This window comes from Anabrus simplex, chromosome 2 (assembly GCF_040414725.1).
Source record: "Anabrus simplex isolate iqAnaSimp1 chromosome 2, ASM4041472v1, whole genome shotgun sequence".
Taxonomy (NCBI): domain Eukaryota; kingdom Metazoa; phylum Arthropoda; class Insecta; order Orthoptera; family Tettigoniidae; genus Anabrus; species Anabrus simplex.
Genome location: NC_090266.1, coordinates 861,157,605 through 861,181,040, shown reverse-complemented (window position 1 = coordinate 861,181,040; position 23,436 = coordinate 861,157,605). Strand labels below are relative to the sequence as shown.

At 38.0% G+C, this 23,436-nt stretch overlaps 1 protein-coding gene across 1 annotated transcript in view; it reads left to right on the top strand.

Annotated features, from left to right (window-relative positions):
- The window catches only part of BBS1 (Bardet-Biedl syndrome 1), a 148,721-nt gene that overhangs the window by 67,882 nt on the left and 57,403 nt on the right, over positions 1–23,436 (top strand). Inside the window, exons 8-9 of the mRNA XM_068225865.1 lie at positions 11,738–11,966; positions 20,338–20,496. Coding sequence (XP_068081966.1) covers positions 11,738–11,966; positions 20,338–20,496 — 388 coding nt within the window. The remainder of the gene's footprint in view (positions 1–11,737; positions 11,967–20,337; positions 20,497–23,436) is intronic.

Here is a 23,436-nt window from a genome sequence, read left to right as displayed (position 1 = left end):
ATTCATTATGCAGTGTTAGATTACTATTTATTTGCTGTAAAATATGTAAACATATATTTCTCATGTAGAATAGTAAGAAAAATGTAATTAAAAATGGCATGTGTAGCATTAAGTACTTCACCATGGTGTTTGCAATAATCATGGTGTTTGCTGCAATAATTATGTGTATTCTGTTTCAATGAATATTGTACTTAACTTAACCTATCAACAAAAAAATAATTAAAGAAACAAGTATCAAAATTAGAACAACACTAAAAATAATAACAATAAAAACCTCAAAATCATATTACATTACTGGTGAGTGCTCCGCACATGAGAGTTGACATTTAATATTATTTCCATTGGATGTAAACTTATGTTGGATGTGACATTTGAACTGTTAAACAAGAACAGCTTGTTCACTTCAATATGACCTAATGTTCTTGTACTCCAGTGCAAATTGTTATAAAAATATTGTTTTAGAATAATCCTAGTAAGCATCCACTCAGAGCTCTGACTTGGAATTAGAATTCATGGCTGACGATGCCTGCAAAAACAGGCGAAACATGTATCATACTTAAACCAAATACAGTAGAGACAATACACGACACTTACGGATTTCGCCTTGCTAAAATGGGAGACAATTCGACGGTGGCGCTCCTAGCGACTTGACCTGAACAAATCGCGCTAAATTCAAATATCAATGGAAATGTATATACGGAAATGGATAAATAAATTACGTCTAGAAAGAAAGTGGTATTGAGATATTAACTTCGAAGTTGCTAAAGCAATTCTGGATAAATGAATGAAGAATTATTGAAAAGATTATTATTCAAAGACTGAAATTAGACATATAAACAAGGTGTGAAATGGACTGCTGTGAAATGGCTTGATCTTTCATTTATGCATTACTTTTTTAGCTTTAGCATACCTGCCTGAAATCTTACGGTTGGATTTGTCTTTTTTCCTCATTTAAAACCAATGTATCATCACATTAAGACATTTGTCAATAACAATATCGGCACATTCCTTACACATATGATGCAATGAATTAACATTTAATAGCTGGACAATTTTCCTCTTAACATGAAGCCTACTAACAGAAAGAAAATCTATAAAATCCCGGCTTTAATCTGAGAAGAGGGATAAAAGAAAGAAAAGTATGAAAATGTTATCGATAGTGATGCTTTGAGGAATATTTACGTACAATTAGAGTAAAAATTTAACATACCTTTGGCTGTATAGTCGAGGATTTTTAAAGTCGCTGGCCTGGAAATGATCTGAACAGATCTTATAATTCTTATACAAGCGTAACGTCCCTTCTTTCTTGTACACTTTATCCAAATCGCTTCTGTGACATTTCACAACCCACAGATCACACCTACAACAACACATCAGTATTGAAGGTTAACTGCTGCACTATACAATAAAATATGCGTATTATATTTTAAGCCCGTTAAAACATGGGTCGAGCAGGTCAGAAGATAATGAAGTACTATAAAAATCTCCGTCAGTGGAAGAATATATATGGCAACACAATATTACTTACATGTTCTTGTCACGAAGGAACCTGAAGAACGAGCGCGCATTTTTCTCTACTACGTAATTACTGCAGCCAAACACAGCACATTCCTTTCCCTCATGTTGAGAGGAGATATCAAGGAATGACACATGCTACTATTTAATTATGTCAACTCACTGAAAACGCATAAATAACACCAAAAACTTCACACAAAAGTACACGTGCTCTTATGACAGAATCAGTACCGTTCAGGTCTATCCGCTAGAGTGAGCTCCAATAGCTGTCCCTCGATATCTCGCTCAGTGTCGTGTATTGTCTCTACTGTATTTGCTTAAACTTAATATAATGACAATGTTATAGTCCTAAAGACTTTATTAGAATTGAATAGATGGTTTCAATAAATTAATTGTTTAACATTTAATAATTGAATTTTAATACGGTTAAAATGAAAGTAATCACTTGTAATATAAGTGTTTTTCCGAAAACAAACAGATACGTGTTACTTTTATTTTTAAAAGAGATTAAGAATACCAATTTTCATGTCTGTAACATGTTAAGTTTTTGATATATATTCCATATATGCTCATTTTAAAAATTTACTCCCTTTTAACACTTCCCTTTAAGTGGAATTACAGAAAACAAATTATATGTGTTCCTTTGCTCTTACGGGAGACTCCAAATACCATTTTTCATATCTGTAACATGATCTGTTTTTGAGATATACTGTAGATATTCTCATTTTAAGAATTCACCCCATTTGTCACTCCTGTTCACCATCCCTTAAGTAGATTTTCCAAAAACAAGAGATATGTATTTCTTTATTTTAAAAAGGAGATTCCAAATAACAATTTTCATAACTGTAACATCTTCAGTTTTTGAGATATAATTAACCTCAAAAAGGTATTCAACCACTTTCTCATTTTTTTCACCTCCTTAAGAGGATTTTTTTCTAAAACAAAACAAAAATACGTGTTTCCTTATTTCTAAACGAGATTCCAAAATTTTCACATCTGTAACATCTTCAGTATTTGATGTATAAGTATTCCCATAAAAAGAATTCAACTCTTTGTTCACTTCTCTTCACCCACCCTACCGCCGTAGTGGATTTATCAAAAACAAAAAAAATTAATGTTTCTTTACTTTTAAAGAAGATTCCAAATACAAATTTTCATATCTCTAACCTATTCTCATTTTTAAAAATTACCCACCCTTAATTGGATTTTCCGAAAACAAAAGAATACGTGTTTCTTTATTTTCATGACTGTAACATATTCAGTTTTGAGATATAAGTATCCACATAAAAGGTATTCAACTCCTTTTTCACTTTTATTTTCACCCCCCTTAACAGGATTTTCCGAAAACAAAAAAAATACATACAGTAAAACCTTGATTATCCGTCCCTCGATTAACCGTTCTGTGGATTATCTGTCGCCAAAAAAATCTCTGTCTTTTTAAAAGCAGTGTACAGTCGCTCCAAAGCTGAATGAGTGTACACTTGCTGTCAATAATAATAATAATAATAATAATAATAATAATAATAATAATAATAATAATAATAATAATAATAATAATAATAATGTTATTGGTTTTATGTCTCACTAACCACTTTGACGGTTCTTGGAGATGCCGAGGTGCCAAAATTTTGTCTCTCAGGAGTTCTTTTATGTGCCAGTAAATCTACCGACACGAGGCTGACATATTTGAACACCTTCAAATACCACTGGACTAAGCTAGGATCTAACCTGCCAAGTTGGGGTCACAAGGCCATTGCCTCAACCATCTGAGCCACTCAGCCCAGCTCTTGACATCAAGGTATCTTGATACAGTATTCTGTTTTGGACCGACTGTACATTGACTCTCCAACACTTGATCCACGATCATAACGTACAGTAACTACTGTACGTACCCGCGTATAGACCGGCAATCGGCATTGGAGACATGACTTCATACATTTTTTAACTACCGGTACGTAATTTTATTTTATGTAAAATTATTTAACTTTTAACTGTTACAAAAGAAGAGTGATGCTATTCAAATTCAACAGTCACAAACTTTATTATCCATTCCATTGTTGACTATGACAGACCGCTAGGCTAGTTTCCGATTCCTATGCAATGTGAAATATTTACGATGCAGTAGCCTGTGGTGAAAATATTTAACCTTGACAGAGAACAATATGAAAGATCTACGTTTGGTACTCGGAGATGTTACACGCTAACAAATAAGTTGTAGGTGTCATTTTGAAGTAGAAACGACCAGCGTACCGTACTCTACGCTCCGTGGGCTAGGAGAGGGCACATTACAGCATGTTATTTGTCAATAATGAGGAGTGGCTTCATACTGACGATGTATTGCCTGGGCATCACATTATAACTGATGACGAAGTTGTAAATAAAAACGCGAATGGGAACTTGGCAGTCAGCAGCAAAGTGACGAGTGAAAGTGAGGGGGGTGGGGAAGAAGAGTACGTCACAAACAATCGTGTACCGCTTCAGCCCGCACTGGAGTCCGCTGAAACATTAATGGAATTCTTGGAGCAAGAGGACGATACGGATTTTTCAGACATTCTTGTAATTAGAAAGCTCAGAATGGACATAAAGAAGAAAATAAGTTGTAGGAGAGTGCAAAAAAAAAAAAAGTAACAGATTTTTTTAAAGCAACTTAAATGACACCATGTAAATTAATTATTTATGGTCTGCTGGTAATTTAGGTGAATATTTATTATGTATTGTTGTAGCTTTGACTACATTTTGGTTTTAAAGAGGGTTTAATGCACTGCATTTTAAGGTTATACGGTATGTATTTTATGTACTTTAAAGTCCATTAAAATTAGTAGTATGGGTTATCCATTTTTTAAATTAACCGTTCACCCCTTCCTGGGCATTAGAATGGATAATCGAGGTTTAACTGTATTTCTTTATTTTTAAAGGAGATTTCAAATACCAATTTTCATGTCCTTAAACTGTTCAGTTTTCGAGATATTGATACACTCATTTAAAAAATTCACCCCCCCTTTTCAATCCCTTTGCAACATAATACCCAAAAATCCTCCCTTAAGGTGCGTTTTCCAAGGTGCGATAGTAGCCGCAACGGAGATTGTAGCCGCAATGGTGATTGTAGTCGCACGGCGACAGCAATCTCCAGCTCTGCCCGCAGGCGCAGTATGAGTTGGTCTGCGACTCGCGGCGATTGCGGCTTGAGCCGCCACACTGGTGCAGTGAGCAGTGCTGGCGGCTGCAGTTGCTCCGACAGTTGATATAAGTATCTGTTGTGTAGTAGTTAATTATTGACTTTGGGAAAGACGTCAAAGCAACGGAAGTTGAGGGAGTGTTCAGTCACTCACATGATATAGCTCCTTGCCACTTGAAGTTTCATGTCTATTACGACCATAGATTTACTGATCGTTGTCTTACTGTAAAAACATTTATTCAGCTGAGCTAAACACTGTTAAAATAAGATTAAAATGTCTGTACCTGAGAGTGAGTGCAAGTTTCTCAGCTGGGCTTATGGGCTTCTTGTCCCGATTGCACGGCACTTTCAAAATTTCACTTTTTATAAGTTCGAGAATATAACTAAACTGACTAACACTCAGTCTGAAATACTCCCTGAACTTTGTCCCATCACTTAACAGATGCTTGTTAATTAAAATGTTATAGCACCCTCATAGTGCGATGCAAATATACTGTTGACTTTCCTTCTTTTCGTGCCGAGATACCACATCAACAATATTTCGTCATCATCTTTTTCTTCTTCCATTAAAAGTTAAGGAAAGCCCTGCCACCAACGAAATCACCCGTGCTCTCGTCCATTTCTGACAGACTGGACTGCGCGAGTAGCGGCTGGAGCCATGTCTAAGAAAACACCCCACGTGCCCATCGCTTGCGGCTGTTGTCGCCAAATTATATTTTGACCCCAGTCGTGCGGCTCTGGCCGCCATGGCAGCTACAGTCGCACCTTGGAAAATGCACCTTTAGTGAGCACCTACATTGTAATATGAATGTATCCCCATAATTTCATTTCTTTATAACCAGTAGTTTTGGCTCGGTGATGATGAATCAGTCAGGACAAGTTATTTTATATATAGATACGGTAATAATAACAACAACAACAGAAGGTTAACTTACCTGCTGTACATTGAGGATTCAGTGTATCACAAGTTTTAAACTGAAGGAACTGAATAATAAACTATGCCTGCCCAGTATGTAAGACATAAAAGATATCGAGAATCATTGAAGTGCACCAGGCTGTGAAATATCTGCCTAACATTAACCTAGAAAGAGTGAGGGGATGGGAAAATATGTTTAGAAGAGTAGCAATAAGAATCAAAATTCAAATCTAGTGTGCTTGTGATAGTACGTATATCACACCCTCAAATTGTATGTAGAAGTTAGAGATATTATTGTCAGTATTCAATTTTTTATTATTATTATTATTATTATTATTATTATTATTATTATTATTATTATTATTATTATTATTATTATTATTGGTATTTCATTTGTATGTTTTGTCATTTATATTTATAAGCTGGGGATCTCCACATATGTAGCTATGAGTAATTTGTTTTGCACGAGTGGGAAAACATTGCTTTAATAACTCTGGTAATTTGGATGAGTCATGTGACTACCCCAGTGTCTTATGAGATGAGCTTGTTGTTGTACTAGGGAAGTTCATGACTCATGTAATAAACCCGAGCATTTGTTTATTTCTTGGGACTAAGTATGGGTTCAGGGCATGGTCTTGACGAGAGCATCACTCATGATTGGCTGGCAAGGACCAATCCAGATGTATTATCTGAGAGAATTACCTCTTGTAACATGATCTTACATCTGTATGGCCATTGGCTGCAATAAAATCTGTTATTATTAAATGTGTTTGTAGAATTTTAAAATTTATTTTGCATGTTCATATGCTTCATGTTAAAGCACTAAATGTTTAACTTTCTAGATTCAAGTGATATTTTCCTTGAGCTTGAAAATTTCTACTTATTTTTATCTCTCTGACCTTCCTACAAGAAGAATAATGATAAATAATATAAATGATAGTAATATAAATATAAATGATAGATCTGCATAGACTAAAGAAACACACAATTTCTGGGAACCACATACATTTCAGATGCCTTCCAAAGTGAAACCCTCACATTTTGAATTTAATTTTAAGTTCTCTCAATGTAGACAGGGTTGTAATTTCAGTAAGAATGGCTCTGCACTTCTTTTTGTAATCATGCTGCATGGCCAAAGTTTCCCATAAAATTAACACGCTTTTATTTAAAAGTAATTTATTAGAGCCTTACTGCATACTTCCACTAGAGATTTGGAGAATGTATTCCCAAACTTTTGCCTCAAGCCAAGATTTAGCACTGGTTGCAACAGTTATCGTTGCTATAGACTAATATTCGGACCACAACTAACTGTCCTAATTGGAAGAAAGGTAGAAAACATGAAACACAGATATTGAAAGGTCCCTTTATTGGCTTTTGATTACACTATTTAAAATTTATATCACTACAAATTTCTAGACAGCAGTTGAGAATAAGTGACTTAGAAATGGAGTGGCCGAAGTTTTCCCTGTAGTCAAAGTGACCCCAGTTAACTTCACTACAAGTAACAAAAGACTATTGCATGTTGTAATTTAGTGTAAAACAGGAACTTAAAGACTGTCTCTTCCTCTCTCTTCCTTTCAAGCTAAGTCTGTATTTATGATGAAAGGATAGCAACACAAATTATTATAGATTGAATATTAATATATATTGTGAACCTTCATTTACATAGACCCCCTGTAGGTGGGGTACACAGATGAAGAATACATCCACAGTATCCCCTGCCTGTCATAAGAGGCAACTAAAAGGGGCCGCAGGGGCTCTCAACTTGGGAGCGTGGGTTGGAGACCATGGGGCCCTTAGCTGAGTCCTGGCATTGCTTCCACTTGTGCCAGGCTCCTCACTTTTATCTATCCTGTCCGACCTTCCTTGGTCAACTCTTGTTCTTTTCCGACCCCGACGGTATTAGAGCATTCTAGGTCTAGGGAGTCTATTATTTTCATGCCTTTCGTAGCCCTTGCCTTTCTTCGTCCGTTGCTTCATTTTTCAAAGTGACGCATCCTTTCTTTTTCTGTCTACCCCCTGTGGGTGGGGAACACAGACGAAGAATGCACCCACGGTTTCCCCTGCCTGTCGTAAAAGGGGCAACCAAGGGATGATTGTATTAGAACCATGAAACTACTTGTAATTAGTACCATCACGCGGGGAACACTATGGGTTGCCTGTACTTGTGAGTAGGTACACAATACAGTAGGTTTGTGATTACTAACAACAGAAGGTGAGTCTGTATGGGTTTTCCATTACCCGTGATTAGTACCATTGTGAGAAACATCACAGGTACCATTGTGAGAAACACCACACGTCTGGGCATTGCCTGGGATTAGTACCACTGTATCAGTGACAACCGTGGGTCTATGTTGCCTGTGATTAGTACCCTTTAGGAACACCACGGGAATACAGACGCCCGTGATTAGTACACCTAGGTGAGGAACACCATCGGTTTGCTTTGCCTATGAGTGGTGCCATTATGTGAGAAACACCATAGGTCTGCGTTACCTGTGCAAAGTACAATACTTGTGAGTGGTACCATCATGTGTGGAACACCGTGAATCTACGCTACTTTTGATAGTACTGCAACATGACAAATACAGTACCATGATTCTACTTTACTAGCGATAAGTACCATTATGAGGAGCTGTTGACCTGGATTTTGGACCCCTTTAGACAAAAAGCATCCTCGACTCAGGATTGTGCTTTAGAAGCAGTCCCTTGCTCAGTAATACTATTGCTTATGATAGTTTCTGGGTCGGATCCACCGATTGTTTTAAATTCATATCCATCCATTCATTCATCATCACATTTTTTATTTTGGTCAGGGGATGATTTTGAACTTTTAAATTGTCATTACATTTCATCTCATTTTGTACCATTATGGGCCGATAACCTAGATGTTAGGCCCCTTTAAACAACAAGAATCATCATCATCATTTACGTAGCACACTACCAACCACTACAGAAACACACAGTTGTGAGTACATCCTTCCAGCTAGGACTGGTGTCAGGAAGGGCAACCTGCAGTAAAATTGGCCTTAAGCCACATTAGAGCAGACCTCAGATAATAGGGGAAAAGTTCCAGGAAAGGAAAGTGAAATGCTATAAATGCAAGAAAGCTTTGTTTTTCTAACTTTAAGATCCCATCAACTCCATAATCTTCTTGACAATTAAATGTAGTATTATACTTTCTAACATTGAAGTATCTCCAAATCATTTTGAAACTGTCTTTTGTTTAACAGTGTCCATAGAAACTTTATCTGAGGGTAAGAATTAATCAAGAGTTGGTGATATAATTATCTTTTGGTTGGCCATCTTTGAATCCTAATATCAGAAGTTTCATTTCAAAATTTAAGTTGTCTTTTAGTTCTTGGTAGTTATCAGTTTCTTCTTGTTTTTCCTTTCTTTTTTTCTTTGTGGAACATATAGACTGGGCTATGGGCATCCTAATTATATGTATAATATATTATTAAACTACAATTTTGGGCTTCTCCTGTTATTGGCATTTGATACAAGCATTTAGCTGTGATCATCATCGTCATCATCATTGTACAGTTCCAGTTTCGCGGATACTGTTAATGAGCCTCTTCAACTTCTTCCTGTCCATATACACCTTGTTATGGAGAACACCATCCACTGTCCATCCTCTGGTAACTAGATCAACCTTGATCATGTCCATCCACCAGGCTTTAGGTCTTCCTGCACGTCTTTTCCCCACCACCTGTCTTTCCAAATTTATTCTGGCTGTTCTTGTAGGCTCCATCCTCATCACATTCCCGTACCACCATAGTCTGGATGAACCAATTCAGTCTAATAGGGATGTCTTTATTCCGGCTTCTTTCCTCACCTCCTCATTTCTTAACTTGTCCATCTTCTGGATGGTGGATCTAAGAAATTTGATCTCTGATGCATGCAATCTTGATGAATCTCTTTTTGTGAGGGTGCGTGCTTCAATACCATAGCTGTTAAACGTGATCAGTTTGGTCAGTTTTGGAATCATGTCATCCCATAAAAGTGTTCTTACTTGTTGGTAGAATTCTGATCTCTTTTGCACTCTGCTTGTAATATCCTTTCTGATCAAATTATCACTGGAGATTACACTTCAAAGGTAAGGAAAACTATCCACACACTCTAGTTGGTGGTCTCCTAGATTTACACTTGCTGGACACCCTTCTCTGTTGACTGCCATCACCACTGTCTTGGTCTTGCTGATGTTGAAGTTATATTCCTGGAACAGGGATTTCCATACGTTGAATCTGGTCTGTACTTCCTCTTCTGTTTCACCCCAGATCATGATATCATCAGCAAAGGCCACTGCATTCAGTTCACCTTAGCTTTTCCTTGACGTTCTTCATAATGTTGTCCATAACTGTGATGAACAGTAGTCCTTCAGGCACATTTCTTTTCCTCAGGCACTCCCAGATCTTATCTCTTATAAAACTATCATAGGCCTTTTCTATATCCAGGAATACAATGACCAAGTTCTTGCCTTTCTCCCAGTACTTTTCCATCAGCATGTGGGTGCTTAAAATTAGATGCATTGTTGATCTGTTACCTCTGAATCCATATTTCTCCTCTTCTAACTGTGGTTCAGTGATGGTTCTCAATCTGCTTTCTATGATCTTCTCTAGAATTTTTAGCCCGTGAGACAGCAGTGTCATTCCCCTATAGTTGGTGGGTTTCCGTCTGCTGCCTTTCTTAAACAGGGGAATTATAATGCCCTTGCTCCAGTCTGCAGGTATTTTGTTGTCTGTCCATACGGCATATGGTACCCTGTGCAGCCATTGTATACCCTGGATGCCTGCTGCCTTTATCATGTCCGCATTCACTTCATCTGCACCTGAAGATTTTTCTTTAGGCATAGATTTTAAGGATGTCTCAGTTTCTGTCCAGGTGATAGGAGGTTCTTCATTGTAGGCTTAGATTTCTGGTTCTGTATTTTGTTCTTGAAATGGTCTATTCAGTAGGTGGTCAAAATGATTCTTCAGGACTTCTCTCATGTCACTTTTTGTCGTAACCACATTTTCATTTTCATCTTCAAGTGCCTTTATGGTATTCATTGGCTTCCTTTTACCTCTAATAACAGTAAACACTAGTTTCTTATTGCCTCTGTTGTCTTCCTCCAGTTTCTGAGTGAATATACTCATATTCCATGCCTTGGTCTTTTCTTCTGTAACTGTTCTTTTAACGTCCAGTTTCTTGTTTCGGTACAATATTGTTTGAGGTTTCTGATCTTTGCCTTGTCTCTAGTAAGATCTGGTTTATTTTTCTCACGATCCCTTTCTTTCCGCAAGTGATTTTTTTCCCTGATTGCAGCTCTCACTCTTTCATTCCACCAAAGTGTTTCCTTCTCTCTTGTTTTCATACTCGTCTTTCCACAAACTTCAGTTGCTTCCTTAACCAATGTGTCCCTTAGTCTGGTCCATTCTGCCTCTCCATTTTCCCTTTTATCTCTTGGTAACAGGGTTTTTATCTGGTTCCGATACTCAGTTCTCTCATCTGTTTTCTGGAGTTCCCATACTTTGATTATTGGCATTTTCCTGTTCTGTACTTTTGGCACAGAGAAGTTTCTCAGGTCCGCTACTAATTGACGGTGGTCACTGCCAAGACTCTCGCTGGGTATTGCTCTGACATCTATTACCATTCTGCTCCTTTCTTCATCTGAGATGACATAATCAATTACAGTCTTTTGTAGTCCATCCCAACTATATCGTGTTATCTTATGGCTCTGTCTCTTCTTGAACCAACTATTTTTCACCACCAACCCATTTCTCATACAAAAGTCAAGATGTTCACCTTCTATATTTCTTGCACCATATCCATGAGGTCCCATTACGTTCTCATATCCTGTTCTATCTGTCCCAATCTGTGCATTCAGATCTCCTATAATGATTACTTTTTCTTTACTAATAACCCTTTCCACATCAAGAAACTGGTTCTTATCCTCTTGACGACATCCAGGTTGAGGTGCATAAACCTGTACCAAAGTTAGTTTTCCTTTCCCTAAATGCACAATCACTTTTATTATTCTCTCACTAACATACTGAATGTCAGACTCCTTGTAGATCTTTACTCATGATGAAACCAAAACCATTCCTCATCTCAGCTGTGATATCAGTTTTAAAATTTATATATATTTTCAGGGCAAGAAACAATGGGAGATAAAAACTCCAAAAAGTGTGTCAGCCATGACACTCATGCCGTTGCATCATCAGAGTATCTCATTGGTGGTTGTGGCTCTTGCTGGTGGAACAGTACACTTCTATCATGGACGACAGCTGGTAGATGTCATCACCGTGCCTGACACTGTGTCTGCAGTGCGTTTTGGACATTTTGGTCAGGAAGAGCATAGTCTTATCCTTGTTACTGTTGGTAAGTGCAAATACTGTCATATCCCATGATTCACTCCCCTAAATTGTTAACACTGATGGTGGTGGTGATTGAAATGTGATGATGATAATGATGGTAATGATGATAATGATAATGTTGTTGTTGTTGATGTTGTTGTTGTTGTTGTTGTTGTTGTTGTTAAGGGGCCACACAGCAAGGCCACCAGCCCCAAATAGGGCATGATTACTGAGCAAATACAACAGGTTGCTGCCTTTAAAGTAGTGATAGAAATTACAATTCTGAACAATTTTTAAAATTATATTTTCATATATCTTTATGGTCAGCTATTAAAACCTCATAATTTTTATGTTAAACATTGAGCTATATACTGTACGTTTGAGACACTGCAGCAACTGTCTGTTTTCTGTTAAATTTTTGTAGGGGCATAAGCAGGTAGGTACTACAGCATCATTTATCTTTTGGGGTTCATCAATCAAAGCTAGAAAATCCGGGCTGAGTGGCTCAGACAGTTGAGGTGGCGGCCATCTGACCCCAACTTGGCCTCGTTCATGGCCTCAGTCCGCTGGTATTTGAAGGTACTCAAATATGTCAGCCTCATGTCGGTAGATTTACTGGCATGTAAAAGAACTCCTGCGAGACTAAATTCTGGCACCCCAGCGTCTCTGAAAACCATAAAAGTAGTTAGTGGGATGTTAAAGTAAATAACATTATTATTATTATTATTATTATTATTATTATTATTATTATTATTATTATTATTATTATTATTATTATTATTATTATTATTATTATTATTATTATTATCATCATCATCACCACTATCATCATCATTATTATTATTATTATTATTATTATTATTATTATTATTATTATTATTATTATTATCACCACCATCATCATCATCCTGTGCAATCCTGTGCGATTCTAGTAGTAGCAGCAGTAGCTCCCATTGACTTGTTGGCCTTCGAAAGACAAGAAATTTGGCTCACACAAGAAGAGCTAGGAAGGAAAAGGGCAAAAGCTTTGGCTCATAGTCGCAGAATGCAACGATGGCAAACAAGATGGGAAGATGATTCTAGAGGGAAATGGACGAAAAGACTGATACCTTCTCTGGGCGTATGGGTTGCCCGAAATCATGGTGAAGTGAACTACTATCTCACACAGTTCCTGACAGGTCATGGATACTTCCGAAAATTTCTTCATAGGCTAGGGCTAGCAACTAGTCCGGTGTGCATATACTGCGGCGATATCGATGACGTATCACATACTTTCTTTGTGTGTGTTCATTGGCTGCCACAAAGAAGATGCTTAGAAGTTATGCACGGAGAATTGACGCCAGAAGGGATCGTGTCAGTAATGCTACGAAGTCGAGAATCTTGGGACCAGGTGGCAGTCTACGTAGAAAATATTCTGCGTCAGAAGAAGAAGGACCTGGACGATTACGACAGATAGTAAAGCAGAAGAAGGAAGATGAAGCACAAGATGCATTAAGCACGACATCCGCCCTGAAGTAATGCGAGAGCGGTTCCGGGGCGGAGATAAACGTCGTGGGAAAAGGGAGTGTGGTTTTTAGTGGGTAAGAATCTCCACACACTTGTTGAGTGCGGACCCTCACAAGCGTCTTATGAAAGATTTTCCACACTTCCTCGCAAAAAAAAAAAAAAAAAAAAAAAAAAAAAATCATCATCATCATCCCCCTGCAAACCATATAACCTTGCCGTGGTGGGGAGGCTTGCATGTCCCAATGAAGCAGATAGCCGAACCACAGATGCAGCCATATCGGATGGGTATATCTCGAGAGACCAGATTAACGAATGGTTCATCAAAAGGAGGGTAGCAGCTTTTCGGAAGTTGCAAGAGTGGCAGTTTAGATGATTGACTGATATGGCCTTGGAATAATACTCAGCATGGCTTAACTGTGTTGATACTGCTATGACTGATATGGCCTTGGAATAATACTCAGCATGGCTTAACTGTGTTGATACTGCTACACAGCTGAAAGCAACAGGAAACTACAGCCATAACGAACTCTTGAGCACATACAGCTCTCTCTGTATGAATATGTAATGATGAAGACTTCCTCCCAGGTAAAATATTCCGGAGGTAAAATAGTTCCTCATTCGGATCTCCGGGTGGGGACTACACAAGAGGGGGCAATCATCAGGGAGATGGATACTGACATTCTGCGAGTCGGAGCGTGGAATGTTAGAAGTTTGAATCGTTGTGGTAGGTTAAGAGAATTTGAAAAGGGAGATGGTTAGATTAAAGTTAGGTGTAGTTGGTATAAGTGATGTACGTTTGCACAGGATTATCAACACAAAATCAAACAGGGGAAATGCAGGAGATGGTCTAATAATGAATAAGAAAATAGGGCAGCAGGTAAGCTACTATGACCAGCATACCAAAATTATTATTGTTGTCACGATAGACACCACACCAATGCCCACTACAATAGTGTAGGTCTATATGCCCAGTAGTTCAGCAGATGATGAAGAAATAGAAAGAATATATGAAGAGATAGAAGATTTAATACAATATGTAAAAGGTGATGAGAATATAATTGTGATGGGGGATATGCATGCAGTGATAGGCCAAGGAAGAGAAGGTAATCCAGTAGGAGAATTTGGATTGGGACAGAGGAATAAAAGAGGAAGTCGGCTGGTTGAATTCTGCACCGATCATAAGTTAGCCCTTGTTAATACTTGGTTCAAACACCACAAAAGAAGGCTGTATACATGGACAAGACCTGGAGACACTGAAAGTATCAAATAGACTTCATGAAATGCCATCTGAAGTTGAAGGAATGCAAGGAGATGGGATCTAGACAAGTTGAAAGAAAATAGTGTGAGGGACTGTTTCAAGGAACATGTTGCACAAGGACTAAATGAAAAGGCTGAAGAAAACAAAATAGATGAAGAATGGGCAGTCGTGAAGAATGATCTCTCTAGGGCTGCTGAAGAAATGCTAGGAAGAAAGGAAAAATCAAGTAAGAATCAGTGGATAACTCAGGATATACTGGACCTGATTTATGAACGATGAAAGTACAAGAATGCAAAAAAAATGAAGAGGGCAGAAAAGAATACAGGCGATTAAAGACTGTAGTGGATAGAAAGTGCATGACAGCTAAGGAAGAATGGCTGAAGGAGAAGTGCAAGGATGTTGAAGGTTGTATGATCGTAGGGAAGGTAGATGCTGCATACAGGAAAATCAAGAAAACCTTTGGAGAAAGAAAATCTAGGTGTTTAAATATTAAGAGCTCAGATGGGAAACCACTTCTAGGGAAAGAAGACAAGGCAGAAAGATGGCAGGAACGTATCCAACAGTTGTATCAAGGTAATGACGTAGATGGTATGGCTCTGGAACAGGAAGAAGCTGTTGATGCTGATGAAATAGGAGACACAATTTTGAGGTCAGAATTCGATAGAGCTTTAAGAGACCTAAATAGGAACCAGACACCTGGAATTGATAACATCCCCTCTGAATTACTGACTGCCTCGGGAGAAACCGGCATGGCGAGGTTATTTCATTTAGTGTGTAAGATGTACGAGACAGAAGAAGCCATCCGATTTTTGGCAGAATGTCATTATACCTATTCCCAAGAAATCCGGTGCTGGCAAGTGTGAAAACTACCGCACCATTAGTTTGGTATCTCACACCCGCAAAATTTTAACACGTATTATTTACAGAAGGATGGAAAGACAAGTTGAAACTGAGCTGGGAGAAGATCAGTTTGGATACGGAAGAAATGTAGGAACACATGAAGCAATCCTGACTTTACATCTGATATTAGAGGATCGAATAAAGAAGGACAAGCTGACGTACATGGTGTTCGTAGATCTAGGAAAGGCATTTCATAATGTTGATAGGACCAAGCTATTTGACATTCTGAAGGTGATCGGGATCAGATACAGATAACGAAGAATTTTCTACAGTCTGTATAAAAATCATTCGCAGTGATAAGAATCGAGGGCTTCGAAAAAGAAGCAGCAGTCCAGAAAGAAGTGAGGCAAGGCTGTAGCTTGTCGTCCCCCCCCCCTCCTTTAGGAAATCAAAGACTAATATGGGAAGGGAATCACGATCCAAGGAGAGGATTTCAAAACCCTAAGATTTGGTGACGATATTGTTATTTTTACTGAGACTGCAGAAGATCTGGAGATCTGCAGTCGAACAAAGTCAGGTGATTCAGGAAACATTAGATTAGGAAATGAAGTCTTAAAGGAAGTAGATAAGTATTGTTACTTGGGTAGTAAAATAACTAGCGATGGCAGAAGTAAGGAGGACATAAAATGCAGACTAGCACAAGCAAGGAAGTCCTTCCTTAGGAGAAGAAATTTGCTAACTTCGAACATTCATATAGGAATTAGAAAGATGTTTTTGAAGACTTCCATCTGGAGTGTGGCATTGTATGGAAGTGAAACATGGACGATAACTAGCTCAGAAAGTAAGAGGATAGAAGTTTTTGAAATGTGGTGTTACAGAAGAATCCTGAAGGCGAGATGGATAGATTGAATCATGAATGAGGAGATACTGAATCAAATTGGTGAGAGAAGAGTGATTTGGCCAAATTTGACCAGAAGAAGAGAGAGAATGATAGGTCACATCTTAAGACTCCCAGGACTTGTGCATTTGATTTTTCAAGGAAGTGTAGGTGGTAAGAATGGTTGGGGTAGACCAAGGTATGAATATGTAGGATGTAGTAGTTACGTAGAAATGAAAAGGTTAGCACAGGACAGAGTGGCATGGAGAGCTGCATCAAACCAGTCTAAGGACTGATGACTCAAACAACAAACAACAACAAACAACAACAAACAACAACAACAAAAACAATTAGGAAATGAGGAAGTAGATGAGCATTATTACTTAAAGTAACTAGCGATAGCAGAAGTAAGGAGGACATAGAATGCAGACTAGCACAAGCAAGGAAGACCTTCCTTAGGAGAAGAAATTTGCTCACTTTGAAAATTTGTTGTTGTTGTTGTTGTTGTTGTTGTTGTTGTTGTTGTTGTTGTTGTTGTTGTTGTTGTTGTTGTTGTTGTTGTTGTTGTTGTTGTTGTTGTTGTTGTTGTTGTTGTTGTTGTTGTTGTTGTTGTTGTTGTTGTTGTTGTTGTTGTTGTTGTTGTTGTTGTTGTTGTTGTTGTTGTTGTTGTTGTTGTTGTTGTTGTTGTTGTTGTTGTTGTTGTTGTTGTTGTTGTTGTTGTTGTTGTTGTTGTTGTTGTATATTTAGCTTTCAACTTAAAATAGGCTTTCATCTTATTAAGTCATGTTGAGTAAAAATGTCAGCCTTGTGGTGTAGGGGTAGCGTTCCTGCCTCTTACTCGGAGGCCTTGGGTTCAATTCCCAGCCAGGTCCGGAATTTTTACCTGGATCTGAGGGCTGGTTCGAGGTCCACTCAGCCTACGTGATTGGAATTGAGGAGCTATCTGACAGTGAGATAGCGGCCCCAGTCTAGAAAGCCAAGAATAACGGCCGAGAGGATTCATCGTGTTGACCACACGATACCTTGTAATCTGCAGGCCTTCGGGCTGAGCAGCGGTCGCTTGGTAGGCCAAGTCCCTTCGTGGGCTGTAAAAGATGCCGAAGAGATGTTAAGTTCAGAACAAAAATGCCAACTGCAAACCAGTGGGAACCACAATCGATGCTTTTTCAGTTGAGCTATTGTGGCCTAGGTTGCTCTTGTTTTGATGGCTGGGATCTGATCTACAGGTTTGGCACTGTAGCCAGCACAACTTTAGAGAGCTCTAGTTGCTCACTGAGGTCTATTTACAGTAGGTTGGACATTTAGCTTTCACAGCTGCATTGTACTTGTTCTGTAGTTATCATCTCTTCAGCCTTTACTTTTTTTATTATTCTCACATCAGAAACATCTAGAATATATAGATAAAATTACACTTGGTAACATAACACACATTTAGACAAAACAAAGGCCTTGAAAGACTTCATTTTCTGTACAGGAGGATGGGCACAGCAGACATTGAAGTATTTGCTTTAGAGTATGGTCTTCCCTACATTCACACTTGATCATGATAGCATCGATGTAACCCCATCTGCTAAAGTTACTTTTATAACTGATCTCAACCTATTCAAGGATTTCCACATTGTCCAATTCTCATTGTACCCAGATGGTAAGCACTCAGCCAGGGATGTTGGGAGTCCTTGTTTTCCATAGTTGTAATCTTGCTTTTTTGGCTGATGCAATCAGTTCCTGAGATGTTCTTAAAACACTGTTTCTGTACTTCAGTCTCTGAACTTGGGGTACATGACCATGTAGTGGATGAGCACTTTCTCGTTCAACTCTTGTCCTCTCCTTGTTCGCAGTCACTTATCTTCAAATGTGTGGCAGCACAATCGCTGCAAGCTGATAGAGCTTGTGGACTGTAATGGACTTTAAACAGCCTATCACCAACCAACAAGTCTCATTCAGAGCCACATCCTCCTGTTTGGCATGATTGATGAGTACCGAATGGACGTGCATACTCTGCGATGGAGTAACAAAGGTAACAAAGATCCATTGCTGATGTGTGGATAGTTTGTGGTTGACTACCCCACTTCGATCCAGCCTGTTTACGAAACAGGTTATTCTGGGGGGAGACTTTCTGTTAAGTGTTCATACAGTGTTTCTTGAAAGTGAGAGCTCTGTTAAGCACTACTCCCAGATACCGTATTTTGGAGTGTCACAGAACTGTAGCTTGATACCTGACCACACAACTTTCAGCTTCTGGTGTACTTGTTTGTTTCTCAAATGAAAGGCACACACCATGTCTTTGCAGGATTAGATCTGAGCTGGTTTGCACCATAATAGCTGGATAAGTTTTTGAGGGCAGTAGTGAGCTTTATTTACACAGTTTCAAAATTTGTCCCTTGTGTGGCCAGGGCAGAATCATCAGCATACAAGAAACTTCTGGTATTTGGACTTATTGGCTGATCCTTTTGAAATATGTTAAGAAGTATTGGAGCCATTACGCTTACTTTGGATAGACCCTTCTTCTTTATTCTACACTACCCTTGGAAGTCTACAAAAAACCAGTGATTCTAGAGATGAGTTGTGATGAACCTCATAAGCTCACTGTCCTTTGTCAAATTGAGGACCTTGGCCAGAAGTTGCTGTATCATACACTGCCGATAAATCCACTAAGGCCACACCTGTGACCTTGCGTGATTCAAATCCATCCTCTATAAACTGCGTGAGATTCAGAAGTTACCCTATGCTGCTTGTACTGGGATGTAACCTGGCTTGCTGTGGTATAAGTAATGGGTCAATCACAGGTAAAATGCTAGTGTATCCAGCGGTCTTTGTAGGATCATTGTTAAGGCGCTTCAGTAGTCTCCATGCTTTGGGACTGTCTCTTGTCAGGTCTAGATCTTCTACCGTCCTGATCCACTGAACCCTGTTTTTGCTACACTTAAAGAGGATATACTGTAAGATGATTACCAGCTTTGATAGTTTCTTCACCAAAGGGGTTTTCTTCAAATAAAATTTTATAGGCTACTCCATGAACTGCGCAGCTAGGTCTGGGGTGAGACCTGGGATGTATGAAGTCCAACAACCATGAGCTATGGATGTTCTGTAGCATTTCTTCACAGCTGCTGTAATTGTATTTTAAGTTTAAGGTGTTGGCTCTACAACTGACACTTCAGCATCCAACAACTCTTGTGAACTTTGGCCAGTCAGCCTTCTTGAAATTATATCTCCTGCAGAAAAGAACATTCCTGGGTCTTACCGCAGCATATATTTCACGCATTATTGCTCTTTGATGCGTATAATTTTCCTCTCTGAAGATTGTGGATAGAATCTGAACATCAGGTTGGACAAAAATGGCACTTCTGCATTTATGGTGGGGTATTTCAACTGCAAGATGCATTCCATTTACTTCTGGTCAATGCACTTCACTGCCTTTGTGTGTCTCCTGAACACATAGGATGTGGCATTTGTGTTGACTGCATAGATCTTGTAGCAGTTCTTCTTTGGCTAATGATCGCCCTTGATATTATGAGAGAGAATTGTTAGCTGTGGCTTTAAGAGGGGCCTTGATGGTGATGTTCCTAGTGTGAAAGTTTCAGCCAGCATTGCCATGGCTGGCCCAGTGATCACCTGATTGCTTATAAATTCACTATCAACTCGCTATCTTTGGGGAGGCACCTTTTGTGAACTTCTACTAAACATATTCGACACAACCTATTAATAAAATATTTATTCCTACAATTAGAATGTTTTATATTTCCACCATTCAGTACTTATTAAGATATAAATACATATATTAGAACATGTTTCAGTCTGTGAGACCTTCTTCAGCTAGTGAATTATTAAGCTGAGAGTATGTTTCAACTCCCATTTGAGGGTATATTCCTATATCAATTCAGTGTATAGGAACAATGTACTTTCTCTTAATTATAGGAGGATGCCTTATGGTTAAAATTCTGAAACGAACTGCACACTTCACGCCTCAGAGTGATAGCTCTGGTTTAATGCAGACACAGCATATCAAGATGCAAGTTCCAAAGAAAACTAAGCTATTCCTGGAGCAGACCAGAAGAGAGAGAGAAAATGCAATAGGTTTGTTAATTCATTGACTTGATATCACTATGATTGTTGTTAATGATAGTATTAATTTTCATTTTAGATATAACTTTCAAGCCTTTAATAACTTTCATTATTCTCCCATATATCAATCACTTTCTCTATAATATGTATAATTTGATAAGCAATTTCTAGTAAAACAAGTTGTGAGAAAACAGCTGAACTAATTTCAGTAAGTGACCCCTCAATTTAATGTGTACAGTCTGTTATGAACTTACGCAGTCACCTTTGCTCTGTAAAATTTGATTTACAAATAGGTATACTTCTATGTCGGCTAGTATAATACTCCAATCTGAGAGAAACTGAGCCCAGAGAGTTTAAGTACGAAATACTCTAGATCGCAAAGACCGACTGCAGTTTCACCCAGATACCTTGGAATCTTGTACTTTTTAAATGATTGTTTTTGCAGCATTTGCTGCATGAGCCACTAGTTTTAAATAAACTGCCAGAAGAAAATACTGCAACATTTAGCTTTAAGTACATAGTAAATTAAAACTACTTGCTACATATGTACTGTATTTTTTGGATCATAAGGTGCACCTTGATTTTAGGTTGGAAGAAAAGATATTTATACATATTTCTCAATCAAAATTTTATTGAGGGATATTACACTTTAAGCACAGACACTGTAATGAGATGATTGATTAGTCCGACTCATTGGCTGAATGGTCAGCGTTGAGGCCTTCAGTTCAGAGGGTCCCGCATTCGATTCCTGGCTGGATCGGGCATTTTAATCACATCAGATTAATTCTTCTGGCCCAGGGTCTGGGTGTTTGTGTTTGTCCCAACACTTTCCTCATCATATTCAGACAACACACTACACTAGCAACCACCACAAAAAACACGCAATAGTGATTACGTCCCTCCATATATGGTTGGCGTCATGAAGGTTATCCGGCCATAAAACGGGGCCAAATTCATATGTCCGACACAGTTCGCATCTGCGACCCCACAGATGTGGGAAGAAAAAGAAGAAGAAGAAGATGATGACGACGACTGTAATGAGAAGGTTAAATTTCTGATAATACATAGTGTCTTCCTTAGTGACGGTACAGAATCACACAGATATCATTTTTTATGCAAATAGGTCATCAAGCAGAGTTGCTAAAGCTAATAAGAGCTCGATATCTCAAGGTATGTAGTGGAAAAAAGTTAGGCAGGTCCACAAAGAGAGGAGTTGTGTAGGATAAGGAATAATAATGTTATTTCACAAACAGTGACAATAATCAACCACCTCTAGATGTAAAAATAGTTGAGTTTTGTAAGTTTGCAAGGAAGGAGAGATTAGAAAGGAAATTTCTAAATCCAAACGTCCATAACTTGAAAATATTCCCTAAAGAATTACCGTATTTGTATGCGTAATCTTTCCTCTCATATAATTTTCCCTCCCTGATTTTTAGAATGAAAATTTGGAAAAAAAAAGTGAATGAATGAAAACCTACCACCTGTTTTCCAGTCTTTGACCAGGTCAGGGATGTAATGAATGAATCAATCATATATAGTCTATGAGTACGATGGGGTTGCCACTCCCAAAGTGATTTATTAATGACTGATAGATGCTATGAAATGATAATGGAGAGTGTCGCTGGAATGAAAGATCACAGAGAAAACCAGAGTACCCGGAGAAAAACCTGTCCGACCTCCGCTTTGTCCAGCACAAACCTCACATGGAGTGACTGGGATTTGAAGCACGGTATCCAGCAGTGAGAGGCCAATGCGCTGCTGGCTGAGCCACGGAGGCTCTGAAAAATAAAATATAATCGCATATTTTTCCCCCTTGTTCTGTCTACGGTTTCCACTCGGCGTATCTGGTGGAGAAGCTGCGGCCAGTTTGGCCAACATAAGAAAAATTACATGTAGAGCATTTTAATCTGTATATCCCTGATCCAGAGTAACTATTGTATGTTATGTTAATAGAGTTATGATTAAAGAATAAATTATGATTAGTGTTTTTTCTTGTATAGGCTATTTTTACATTGTGCTTCATTAACGAATTGTTATCGGATGAATACTATGGTTAGTGAACGTGAATTTAGCGTATTTTGGTTTGATGGGTTTCAATGGAGTTAAATTTGTACCTATTTTTAATTTGGTTTTGTTGATGTTTTTATCAATTATATCTGTATTAAATCCGTTGAATTTAGCTATTTCTTTAATGAATTGTAATTCTTTCTTTAAATTACTAGAGGACATAGGGATTTTTAATGCCCTATATATTAGACTGTGATAAGTGGCTTTTTTATGTAAGTTGGGATGTAATGAGTCATTTTTTATGGTTGTTGGAGAAAAGGTGGGTTTTCTGTATATTTGGAAGTCAAACTTGTTTGATACTTGTGTGATATTGATGTCTAGGAAATTTAAAGAGCTATTGATCTCATCTTCTTTATTATCCAAATTGTTAAGGAATGATAATATGTTATCACTGTTGTTGATTTGTTTATCTACGATTGCTATGGTACCATCAACATAACGATGCCAAAGACAGAGTCCATTGAGGTTATTAATAATCTTACTGTGTTCTAGATTATCTAAATATATATCAGCTAATATTCCAGATAACGTGTCTCCCATCGCCAAACCTTCCTGTTTGTAAATTTTCTTATTGAAGGTGAAGAAATTGTTGTTTAAAACGAAACTAAGTTATTTTAACCATTCATCAATTTCAATTTTACTTAATTTGCTATGTTTCGACAGATTGTTCTTTATGATGTTAATAGTATTATTGATACGGATCTTTGTATACATGTTGGTGATGTCGAAAGAACATAAAACGTGGTTTGGTTGCAGACTGAATTTATTTAGGGAATTGCAAAGTTCGGTCAAGTTTTTTATGGGGTTGGAGTTGTGGAATTTGAAATTTTTTTAAGGAATTTGTGTAGGAATTGAGAAGTTTTATAGGTAGGACTATTTATACTA